This window comes from Triturus cristatus, chromosome 9 (genome assembly GCF_964204655.1).
Source record: "Triturus cristatus chromosome 9, aTriCri1.1, whole genome shotgun sequence".
Classification (NCBI taxonomy): Eukaryota; Metazoa; Chordata; class Amphibia; order Caudata; family Salamandridae; genus Triturus; species Triturus cristatus.
The window spans coordinates 1,244,506,807-1,244,520,168 of NC_140592.1; the positions used below are offsets into that span (position 1 = coordinate 1,244,506,807).

General features: G+C 46.3%; 1 protein-coding gene across 1 annotated transcript in view; it reads right to left on the bottom strand.

The window, feature by feature from the left end:
* Window positions 1-226: 226 nt before the first annotated feature.
* The window catches only part of LOC146799703 (uncharacterized), an 87,962-nt gene continuing 74,826 nt past the window's right edge, over window positions 227-13,362 (bottom strand). Inside the window, exon 3 of the mRNA XM_085627351.1 lies at window positions 227-510. Within this exon, the coding sequence (XP_085483477.1) occupies window positions 505-510 (6 nt within the window). The 3' untranslated portion in view covers window positions 227-504. The remainder of the gene's footprint in view (window positions 511-13,362) is intronic.

Below are 13,362 nucleotides of genomic sequence, written 5' to 3' on the forward strand. Positions count from 1 at the left end.
TATTGTACCTCAATATTGTGTCAGTCATCTGGCCAGGCATCAAGCCAGCATTGAATGTGAGCTGAGAGTACAGTCGACACGTCATCTCCCCGGGGCTTCTGGGTGGGAAGATTAATCAACCTTGTCATGATAGGTTGGGAACAGGGTCTCCTCCACCCAAGCACGTGAGACAAATCTACGGCATTTCATGACGTTTATTTGTAGCTGATTCTAATAGGATCAGGTCCCTCGTCGAGGCCATGTACCTTCAGCGCAGCTTCACCGTTGAGTGACAAGTAATGAATTCTCTGCTTCAGGTCATTTCAGCGGCTCATTGACTCAAACTGAGATACTGGGGGCTGGGGGAGCCTTCCAAGGCACAGCTCTTTGACATTTGGCCATCAGAAGGGCCAGACCAGCAAACCTGCCGCTAATCTTCCATCTTTGGGTCAGAGAAGCTCTTAAGTGATCTTGGCTTCGAGGTCCCTCTGAGGGATTCCACAAACGCGGATCTGGAGGTATCTGTCAGCGCTGTAGGAACAAGAAAAAAATGTTTTCGTTGAGCAGCTCTGAAACTTTTTCAATTCACAGATTATTGAACTATAGCAATTATTTTTATATACATGCACTAATCTGTGACTGCAAAAATATCTGTCAGGACCACAATTTATCCGCTTAAAAAGCAAAACAGATTTCGAGGGCGGGGATAACATTGTTGAATGGGAAGTTCCTTCATATCACTTCCAAAAAAACCACAAAATAATAAACATAATATAAAAAGTTTTGGAATCAAAGTTGACACATTTTTAATTTACTTTTGTTCGCATATCCCTGCAATAAAAAAGTGACCAGTGTACCGATGTGGCAAGGCCAGAGCGTTTGGCTTTGCCAACGTTTGTTTGTAGTCCATCAAAAGCCGATGTAATCCCCTTAATACAACATGTTAATTAGCATATTATTTAATAATGAATTGGCAAACCGATTGAGATCACTTTACTCTCCCCGTTCAGTTTGAAAGAGCCTGTCGGTGGCTTGGTGGCGTGTGTGGTGTAGTAGAATGAAGAGGTCTATCTGCCCTTTCAGCTGGCTCCCAGTTATTTCTCCTGTTTGCCTTTTATGATATTCTAAAGTCACCCGGGATGATGAAATCACCTTATCTTGGACTGTCTCAGAACCAAACTCCTTTGACCCATAGGATCTATTTATGAGTCACCCGGGGAGGAAGGGACAAGCAAAATGTGACACCGGTGTTGGTAATTTATGGTAATGTTCGCCTAAGCAGGATTTGCATGAAAATGGGGCATAACGTGTGGATTTTGGTCGTTTTCATACTTTAAATTCCAGCAGGTGTGGCCTGTCCAGATGTAGCATTGCACCGTGTATAATTGTTCTCTCCGTGCAAACAGATGTTTGCACAGGGGTCACAGTTTACCAGGCCAAATAAAGGTACCACATTATAAGCATCTCTTGTCATTGCTTTCAAAGCAGATAGCTTATCACATGCATTTGTACGTGACATCATTTACTGTAAACCCATTCATTAATGCCTTATTTTTATGTTTCAGCCCCAGGCGAGGGACACAAGGTGGGAACAGTAACTTGTACTTCTGGCCGGCCCCATGGTCAGCAATGGTATGGGCTGATGGCCAACCAGCGCGCTGCACCCTCCACCATGAGCTACTCACACTTAACACGAGAGCGTCATCAGAGGTGGGTGTTGCACATAATCAATAATCAATATTCACATATGTCTCTTCCCACTTCTCCCAGCGCCTCCCTTACTGTCTGCTCCTGCCTCTAGGGGACTGGTGCAAGGGGTCTTGTGTCTTTCTTTAAGACATGCCTGGAGTGACCCTTTCCTCAGTTGAGGTGCTCCTCAGCTTCTAAAGGCTCAACTAGTTGCCTCCTCAGAGTGTATTATAGTCAACCTCCGGGTGCAAGCTGAGTGTCCGTCTCCTGTGGGTGAGGGGACCTCCGGGTGCAAGCTGAGTGTCTGTCTCCTGTGAGTGAGGGGACCTCCGGGTGCAAGCTGAGTGTCCGTCTCCTGTGAGTGAGAGGACCTCCGGGTGCAAGCTGAGTGTCCGTCTCCTGTGAGTGAGGGGACCTCCGGGTGCAAGCTGAGTGTCCGTCTCCTGTGAGTGAGGGGACCTCCGGGTGCAAGCTGAGTGTCCGTCTCCTGTGGGTGAGGGGACCTCCGGGTGCAAGCTGAGTGTCTGTCTCCTGTGAGTGAGGGGACCTCCGGGTGCAAGCTGAGTGTCCGTCTCCTGTGAGTGAGGGGACCTCCGGGGGCAAGCTGAGTGTCCGTCTCCTGTGAGTGAGGGGACCTCCGGGTGCAAGCTGAGTGTCCGTCTCCTGTGAGTGAGGGGACCTCCGGGTGCAAGCTGAGTGTCTGTCTCCTGTGAGTGAGGGGTTGTCCTGTTTATGGAGGCAGAAGTGGCTGCTTCCTCAGTGGAGTGGTGCTTTCCTGACTTTGACAACTGAAGTTGTGCAGTCAGGTGCAGGCTGGACTGACTGCACACCTTAATGTGAAAACTTTCTCAAAACAGATTAATCTCTACCCTAACCTTATACTCTGTTCAGTCCACTGATAACTTTGCTGAAAGCTATGCTTATTTTAATGGTAACCTCTCGAGCAGACCATACATAACTCAGACACTATACTCTAACCCTAACTTTGTGCTAGTACTAACTCCAATAATATTCTCTAACACTAATTCAGTACCAATCATGATAGCCAGTAATCTGGTACACTAGCCAGAACTCAAAATATTAATTTCCAACACTCCAACCTAAATATTAATCCCAACAACAGCCTTAAATGCCATTGCTAGCTGTGAAACTGTCCTACAACCCTAGTGATAAAATGTAACGCTAGTCCCAGCACCAACATTTAATGTAATCGTTACTATATCACTCTGCTCTAACTTTAGCGCTAGCACTATCTCTCGACCCTAACTCTCCAACTCTCCCTTAACTCTAACCCCATCACCCAATGAACACCCTCCCTTGATGGCATCAGCTAAACCTAAAACTTTCCAGGTCCTTCAGACCATGATGGATAGCCCATAGGCCCGCCCAGTCGGTGGGGGCTTTTGCCTTCACGCCCCTGGTTGAGGACCAGCCATCATACCTGGCGGAGATCTCTTTGTGGTAAGCGCACCTACCGCTGCATTGGATACACTTCTTGGCGATGATGTTTGCTAAGAAGAAGCATCATGTGTTTTCCGGCTAGCTCAGCATTCTTTTTCTTTTTCAGAGACAAATCCCCTTTGTGTGTTGGCGATTTAGAAGACTGGGCGACAAACAGGCGACATGGCAGATATCGTCTTTACTGAGTACCTTAAGTACATTCTGAGACAGTCCTTCATATCCCTCATATCCCTCTTTTATTCAGTCGCTAGTGTCCTTGTTATGGATCCTCTAGCTATGGGTAAGCATAGTCTCTTACTTTCCAACCTTTTTCCCTCTTTCTCTCCAAGTCTTTGTAGGGAGACTCCTTCCTAATGGAAAGAGAAGGTAGGTCTCACATCCACCTTACAGTGAGTGAACCCTCCTCCCTCCTGCTCCTCTCCCTGCAACCTTCTTCAGTTCCCCACACCTCTCACCTGCTTGGGGTAAATATACAACAGAAGTACCATCCTCCATTGTTGGACATGGCCTTTTTAGGGGAATTTATGCCAAAACGATTTGCCCTAGTCTTTGCTGACTCTCTTCGCCTGACATTAGGAATCGGGGTCTTTACCCCTGTGCTGCAAAGGGAAGGTGCACACACCCGCCTCTGCCGCACTAGGACGTCGGATGCTTACGCAATGGGGTTAGGTGCAGTACTGCTGTGCGCCCCATAAACAGGTACAGCATATACCTGGGGCATGTATGGCTCTGGTAAGTAGTGGGATGTAGCACTAATTATGCCACCCACAGGATAGCCTGTCAACCATGTTTCGGGCCTGCCAGTACAGGCCTGTGGAGAACCATTGTGCCCCTGCCGAGATTGGCATCACTTACGCCTCTGCCAATTCTGAGTGCGTCACCCCTTATCATGAGGGCACCCCGAGGGAGACCCTGTGGGGCGTAGGGGGGGGGGGTGGGAGGCTGAAGGCTGGGTGATGAAATATGAATGTTCCCTGCCCAGGCAGTGAGGGACCCCCCACAGGGGCCTCCCCCTGCTTCGGAGTTAGGTTCTTTACATGGGAAACTCTTAGAGGGTTGCTTATGCTCTTGCATGGCCATAGCACTCCGAGCACGTTCTCACTGTCAAGGCAGGGTGGAGGTGCGTGCGCCTTCCTACACAGATTAGGAAGAGGTGCTGACACAGGGTTCAGGAACATTTGCCGGTCTGCCCATGCAGGCCTGGGAGTGTGCGCTTGCACCAGTGGGGTGTTAACAGTATGCACTGGCCCTTATGCTGTTTTTGAATATGTGTTCAGCCTGCCGTCTAGGCTTGAGGATGCACTCTGGCATCTAAGGCATTCTGGATAGGTGCTTGGCCTGCCATGGTGAGCCGGTGAGTGTATACTTGCAGCCCCCGTGGTCTAACACCCATGTAGGCAGGCCTGAGTCCTCGCACTTGCACCAATGGTACTGTTGGCAAGGTGTCAGGCCGCTCTTGCAGGCTGGGTGGGCGCAATCACCCCCATAAGGTGTCAACCTATCTCCAGCTGGGCAGGGTGGAGTATGTGCACTTGCACCTAAGATGCTGGGGCCTTGGTAAGCCCATGTGCGTCACCTGTCATTTCAGGCCGGTGTGCGCGCCCTGTCTCCTAAAGGTGCTAGGGCCCGGGTAAGCCCCTGTGCCCATCTGTCATCACAGACCAGTGTTTGTGCACTGGCATTTAGAATTATTAGAATCATGAGCAGCTTGCCAGTGAAGGCCGCTGTGTGTGCACACCTGCACCTATGGTGCCTGCGATTACATGTGCAATCTGCCATCACAAGACGTGCAAGAGCACTGATCCCCTCTTAGTTAAACCCACGCCCAGTCCATTGCTGCAGACCAGTGTGGGTGCACTTGCACCCCTGGTGCTGGGGACTATGTGTCCGACCTGCCATCACAGGTAGGTGTGCGCACTAGCGCACGTGCGCCCAGGTACTGAGGAATACCTGTGTGTGTTTTCACTTCCTAGGTTTGCTCTTCCCATAGGTTTACATGGGGAAGTGGTTGACATTACTTCAGGCTGCACTGGTGGATTGCAGTGGAAAAGCCTCATCATGTTTCATATTGATGGCTTCACTGTTCCAAACCCTTTCCAGTGGTAAAGACGGTTTTGGCATAACTTGCTTAGAAATGCTACCTGCAGAATATGGGCATTTCTATGCTCTCAGAGTCTCGTGTGCCAGGGTGCAAGACACATACATTTAGATTTACATTCCAATGGATACCAGGGGAAAGGGGAGCACATCTGTGCATTCCCCAGCAACAGCCATAAACCTTGGGCATACAGTGAGAACGACAGCCTCTGCCATTTGAGGGTCTGATGGAATAGATAGGAGAGCGAGGTTTGGACACTTGGCCTCCCAGGGCCGGATCATGGCCCCACTAAAGATTAAGATCTGCATTCCACAGCCCCATGGCATACAGGCCTACAATTTAGGGGAGACATCTATAGTTCAAAAGGAAACCCCTACACCTACCCTAACTTCAAAGACACACAACAGTATAACTCTGGGTGCCATCCTTCAGCAAAGGATGAGATACACTTCTGGGGACGCGGGACCAGAGAACCGGACTGCTTGGTGCACACAGCCAGAGGACTCTGTTGTGCACATGGAGGATTGCTGCCATTGAAGAGGACAATGTGCCCTTTCTGATTAGTGGCTGTGTCACGGATCAACTTGTTTCCGCAGGAACGTCATGGAATGAAGAAAGTACCTCAACTTCCTGCAGTCACCTATTGCACCCAACTGAGTCAAAGTGACAATGGTAACCCAGGGAAGAAGGGAAACAAAACAAGGAAAGGCAAGGGTTCTTTGTTGACTCTCAGCCACAAAACACAAGGCAAAGGCTGTAATAGAACACAAAGAAAGACAACGGTAAGTATTGCGGAAGCGTAAACTAAGCTTGGCTTAACTTGTAAATGTGTTGATCCCTACCTTAATCTCCCTTCTTCTAAGGTGTGCCCTTGTCTGAATACAAAAGATAGAAATCCAGCCTGAAGAAAGAAACTAGAAATTGTGTAAAGAAAAAGACTACCGTTCACCCAGAGAAACCATAAACGTACCCCATGATCCTGCACCCACCTATATGCAAGGCATCAACACTTGTGTGAACTCCCAATAACTGATCTTCTGTAAACTAAAAATATCACCTTAATTCAGGCATACATTAACTTGTTCCTCTCATCTTTGCCACAGGTAACAGAAAGTAATACAAAACTGAAGGAGCAGAGTCCACTGAACACGGCAGCACCAGATCAGATAAGTATATCAAAATAATAGATTAAGCAATAAGTGGCAGCGCACAGCGCTGTTACCGGTTGTACAGAGTAATGGCTTTTCTTTTCTCTTTCTTCTTTTACAGGTTCTTCTTTGTTGACAAGCAAAATCCACGGGAGAGGAAAACGTATGGGAAATCCAGATTGCGACGAAGAGGATTCAGGCAGCGCTCAGAGACGTTAATCAGGGCGGATACGTAAGAGGATAACCCGACGACTGCAGAGCTGAACTGAGGATTGGCAGCGGAGAACCGAGAGGCGTGTAAACGCAGTCAGGACAGGAACGCGGGAAGAAAATCCGACGATCCAGGGAGCTTCAGGGAGAACCGGAAGGTGAGTGTCCACAACTCACCAGCGTTAACGCGAAGCGTTAGGGCTCGGGAGTGGCTCCGCTTAGCCTGTCTATTGGCTTTGCGCATGGGCGCCTCCCCCCTTTGCGGACATGATTGTAGTTTTTTACCTCTCCCGCACGCAGCGGGAGCAGCAAGCACGATAGGCTAGCCCGGGCTGCAGATCTGCTGAAGTGTGGTGCCCTGAACTGTGCTCTCCAAGATTCCGCCGGTGAGCCTCCTATTCTTTTTGGGATCTCAGGGACATTAAAGATCTTTCGGGAGGGACCTACACCATCTACCAGACATCTGGACAGCAGTGTCCTCGTAAGTGCCCACATCGGCTGCTAAATCCCGACAGGTAGCGCTGTGTGAGTGTGGAACCAAGACTTGTGCATGCAGACTGGATAGCCTAGTGCAAAGCAACAGATATCTTGCTCGCATGTAAGATGTGTGGTTTCGGCAGTGCAGGAACCCTGTCACTCACAAGAGCCTTGTTGTTGGTGAGCGGATTCACCGGTTGATTGATCGAATGTGACACACTTCATAGATTGGACCGCATCTCAATTATGCGACACGCCGACTGCATGCTCGTTGCATGCAGTGTCTGGTTCACAGGGTGCAACCCTCGAAGGTGGGGTGTACCCATAGTAGTGACACATTCTATCTCGCGTGGCTCTGCTGAAATTGCACCTCTGTGTGTGTAACCAGACTGGTCCGGTGCAACCTGATCATCATGCGCCGGACGTGGTGCCTCCTTCCAGGGAGGTACGGAATTAGCAACTATTCATTGTGTGTGACCAGAATTGCCTGGTGCAACCCAAATCAATGTGCATCGGTCATAGTACCTCATTTCCAGGGAGGTACGGAATTTGCAACTCATCGTGTTTGAGATCTGAAGTGTCTAGTGTGACTTATATCACCACGCACCAGACACTGTACCACGGATTGCCTGGGCACAACCCTGATCATCGTGTGCCTGTTGAGGTGCCTCATCCTTTAGAGAGGTTCACTTGTGTTACTTCCCATTCATCGGTTGTTTCCTTTCTGACCCTCTTTGCAGTAGAGCAACAGTCCTCTCCACACCTGGCCCCTCCCGAAGATATCTTAATGCCAGGTAGTAATGAGAGAGATTGACTGGGTCAAAGCAACGCTTCTGAAACAGTTCAGAAGCGGGTCAAGAGACTGCATTACTCCATTGTGTTTTGAATCCTGTGGGTGAACTTACTGAGTGGCTGCTAATCCCCCCTTGTTTAAGTCTACCTCTGAATTAAAACATGCAACATATTACCACCCGCTTTCAGAGGACCTAGACTAAGTGACTATGGCAGAGTTTGGCCTAGTATCCAGGAGGTGGGGGTTGGTAATATTTCATCTGGGGGTATAGGATAATTGGGGTGAACTAGAGGGTGGAGGTAGGCTGGGGCCATGGAGTCTGCAGAGGGTCATCTATTGACCTGCTGGGTACCAGTGGCACCACATTAGGGTGCTGCATGCGTATGTGTGCAATAGTTTTCTGTACAGGCTGTTCTGGATACCTGTCACACCGTGTAGCGGTGCAGAGCAAGTGTGTGCGAGTGGGAGTGACAGTGTGTGGACCACCTGTGATTCACAACACTGCAAAGGGTGCTGCTTTATATGTTGATTTTGTGCCAAAAGCACAACACACCTAACATTGGGTTTACCCACGTGGCTGTGGCCTCCAGTGCTGGTAAAAAGTGTTCTAGTCTTGTGTATGTACATATTTTGATGTAGTTGTGACCCGGGGTGTACCATATAACTGTGTGTGACTGTATTATCAGGATTGCTCGGGTGGGCATAGGGTGGACAGTGTGTCGCACCTCATAAGGGTGCTTTCTCTGTGGGGAGGGGGCTTAGATTAGGAATTGGCTCAAATGTGCATTCAACTGATATTGTAACAATACAAGTGGGCCTAGTATTGCTGGTAATATTGCCAAATGTGTTTTATGTCCAAAAGTACCTAATGTTCATGTTATAAAGATTATGTGTTTGGAATATGAATGTTTTTACATACATCCTGTGTGAAGTCTCTTTTGTGACGCTCAGTGTATTTATCGCGACTGACTGATGTGCCTTTGCTTTACACAATGCCTCTGAATGAAGCCTGACTGCTCAGTGCAAGCTACCCAAGGGAGAGTACAGGTTGTACAGCACATGTAGTCACCCACCCTTGATGGGAGCGGTAAGTTCTGCCTGGCTGGGAGCATCGCTTTCGCCAACCAGAAAGTACCGTCTCAACATCCATGCATAATTGAACTCTCATCTCTCCCTCTCCCTTTTCCCTGGCTGACAAAGGTCTGGAGAGACTAGGCCCCTCTGGGATATCCTGTCCCTTGTTCATTGATTGGCTCTTCTAGTATTTCCGCATAGTGCTAGAGACCGTGAACTCATCTTGTTGGCTAAGTTTAAGGGTATGCCAATATGGAAATGTCCCCTATACATCGGTAGCTCAGCCTTTCCTTTCCAGCTTCTATTGAACATTGTCAAAATCTTAAGAGGACCAGACTAGTGGGTCTGGGCAGTCCCTAATTACTTTAGTTCTTTGGCCAGAGTTGGGTTTTCTCTCATTTAGGAGGAAACGTTAGTTCCCCATACTGCCCACCCGTGCAAGCAGACCTCAATACTGGCATCGTTGGATAGCTGAATTCTGCTCCAAAGGTGGCCTGTCACAGGTCCTACTCTGGATTCTCTGTACCAGATTCCCTGTTTGGTTCTGTCTTGGTTTGTCCTCCAGCACACTGCTGCACCGACGCTTGATGGTCTTGGCTAAAAGCCCCATCAGGTTGCAAGTAGGCTTTGTGCAAGGCCACCCTGCTTGTGGGAGAGGGCAAAGGACACCAGACAATGACCCTGAAGCACAGTTTCCTCTCTGCTTGTGGTAGCCATTATTTGTTTGTTTTGCTTTGGCTTGCAGACCCAGGCAGGGCAAGTATGCATTAGGAGGACTGCTATAGACAGAAGGGCCCTCAAAATGCATGAAAGGTAGCAGCCCTACGGCAGACGCCCTGTCGCCTTTGTATGATGGTGCCAATGGTCACCTATAAATGAGGCAAGAGAGCCACATGTGCGGTGAGAAGGGGGACTCACTGGAGAAACCCAGTCGGTGCTGTGGGCCTGATTCACGAAGGTAACTTATACTTTTGAGTGAATTACACGAGTAAATGTACTACTGTTTGGCTATTCACAAAATCAGAGTGTACAATTACTCCAACAGTGAAACATACAAGCGTCCACCAAATTGAAAGGACTTGAGGCACAAACTAGGGCTATGCACAAACATAGCTCACACCTTTAAGTTATTTACACATGTAATTTACTATAATACATATGAGTAACTTTACACTCTGATTTTGTTCATACATGTAAATTAATCAAAGTGCAAGTTGCTTTTGTACTTTGATATAATCCAGATTTCTTTTATTAATCTAACCAAATGTGTCTACAAGACCCACCCGGTATTTGGTGTGAACAAAATCAATCTTTTAGTTAGGAGCGTGGATAGCAATCCTCTCTAAAACATGTTATTACTTCTAAGAGAAAGGAAAACAAGCCTTTAACACTCAAGCTGCCCAGGTCCTAAATGCTGTGCTGGTAGTACTGAGTTATAACTTCACCAGGGTGATGGCCATTCACAGTGTAGATTATGGACTATGTAAAACCAATAAAGAAAGGAATTTCAGATGTTAGTTAACTCGGCAGAATGATAAGGTGCAAACCTTTTACTACTTTTGTGTGTGTGCTGTACAGTGCAGCACACACGCAATGTCAGAAAAGCAAGGAGAAATGAAAACATCTATACTTTTAATGCCTTCTTTTCAGCGGTGTTAATTTTTGGCGAAAATCGGTGTCTACTAATGTTAGTAGATAGGATTTTGCGTCAAAAAACATGGGAACGCCCCTGTACAGTACCACTCATGTAACGCCCCCTTGACGCTAATTAATGCAAAGCAGCATTTTGCGCTGGTTTGTCTTTCTTTTGCATATAAACCAAGGAAAATACCAATTTGCGTTGGTTTGTTAATCTCCAAGAAGTTTTAGCACCGGTTTCTATTAAAAAAGTAATGCTAACCTGACGCTAAACCATTGTGAATCTGGACACAGTATTAAAACTGATTGTACACTTCACACTAACTCCTCATGGTAACCCTGCCTCTCATCTTATTCCTGTCACAACTTCAATCCTAATGACTAACTCTAATGCTTACCCTAAACGTGCCTCTTAATGCTACCGATAACACAAGCCTCACTACTAACACTAACATCTATTGTTCGGGTAACCCTTGCTCTAATGGTAACCTCTATTTTTGGATTACTTAAGCTGCCCCGTGGTCCTAATTTGAATTAAAATATTATTTCTCATCATATTGTATATTGTAGGTATGCACTTCCGTGCTGTATTTTTGTGGTTACATTTGCGATTTTCTGCAACAAAAATCATTGTTTGTATTTTTAACAGAGACTAACTATAATTATTTAAAGGTATTCAATGACCCTACCACATGCAACCCAAACAGTGACAGTAAATACTACACAAAAGTACACTAGTTTCACCACAATCCCATCAATAATTACTAGCACTAACTCTAAAGGTAATCCATTATGCTGATACTGACTGTAGATTGAGCTTTTACTCTAACCCTAATGTTACCCTGCAACACTAAGGTTAACTACTAGCATTAACCACTGGCACTAGCTACAGATACTTACTGAACATAAACTCCACCATCTAATCCTAAAACTTACTCTATTATCTAGCACCATCCTTAATTTTAATCCCAAACATTTAACCGCAATGTCACCCCAAACACCAAACTCCAACGCTGTCCCTAATACTAACCTGTGAAATTCATCTAATGCTACTCGTAGATACCTTTTATACTAATGGTAATATTAATGCAAATCTCAAACTGTAATACTGGTAATCCCTGACTCTGATGCTAACACCTGCTGACAGAGCTCTAATCTTATCCTGTAACACTAACCTTTATGTTAACAGGAACGACTCATGTTAAATCTGATGCTAACGGGTAATGATACTCCTAAGAGTATCTACTATGACAGTAACGCTACTCCCAACACTAGCACCTAATCCTAATCCTCACGCTGGCCTAAACCCTAAACTTTAACCCTAACGCCTAACACTAACCTTAGCAGTAACACTTAAACCTAAATCCTAATGCTAACCGTAATCTTAAATCACGTGATGCATTGAAGAAAACAAAGTCTACACCAGATGGTTATTTCCACCTAGGACAACCCAATTCACCTTGAAATGACAGCAATCCAAAGCTTAGGGTACATCCTGTAAGGGGAGAAAGACCCCAAAGAACAGGCAGATACGTAGCTCTCAAGGAACAAGGCCCTGATTTAATTTAAATATTTGTAATTGTTTAGATTTTTTATTTATTTTGTAATATGAACTTTGAATTTTTTTCAATTAATTTAGTGTTATATATCTGTAATGAATATATTTTTAATTGTAACTATGTGTACACTGTTTTCTATTTAAACATTTTCTATTTGGTGGAATGACTATAGGGGAGGAATCTGTGTAGCACCTGTGCATTTCTCGGAGGAGGAATTACTATCCCCCTGATGCAACTCAAAAGATATTTTGTCATCATTTGAATCATGTAGACTATTTTACTGCTGTCACCATTGTGTTGTCTCATTATGACTGTGCGATTGCCGACTGTTTCTGCATATTTTTCTGTATAAAACAATGAAAAGATGTTTTAAAAAAAACATTTTCTATTTAAATGTAGGAGTTGGAATTATAAATATTATCACTCTAATGTCCATATGTTTCCCTACTTTTTCTTACATTGAAGTGAAAATATTAAATTTGACCTCTCAAAAGTCCAGCACTTTCCCTACTGATGCCAAAAATGGGGCATGAATATAATTCAACCCCTCAAAAGTCCAACATTTTCTCTGCTTTTGTTTATGTTGAAGTAGGAGTATTAAGTTCAACCCTTCCCTACTGATGCTAATATTGGAGAGGGAATAGTCAACCTAAATTCTCCAAAGTGCAATCTTTCCACTGCTTTTGCTTATGCTGGGCTCAGTATTGTAAATCAAACCACTTCAAATTTAACACTTTCCCTACCATTGTTCAGATTGGAGAGGAAAGAGTAAATCTAACTGCTCCAAAATCCAGTGGCGGACGGTAAGGTACGGGGGTGGCGGGGTGGAGGAGGTTGGATAAGAAAAAATCTCTTACCTGATCACGCTGCGTCTCTCCATCACCGCATTTCTCCAATGCTGAGTAAGTCTCTTTTGGGGACCAGGAAGCACCCAGGCTCCACACAGCCAATCACAATGTTGCAATACAGCGTTGTGATTGGTAAGCACCCAGGCTCCCCGAGCCAATCTCAATGCTGCACCATGGTTTGGCGCTCAGACAGGGAATAGGGGCCTGGACATGTTCTCCATGCAGGCTGTAATGCAGCCTGCATGGAGAACGTGCAAAGTGCGCATGAACGTTTGGTCGTCCCGAGAGGGCCTGTCAAACATTCATGTGCACTTTACAGAGTGCACAACCACTCCACCTCCCCGACGTAAGGGGAGCCAAGCCCCGCCCCGCCCTCGCCTGACTTAAG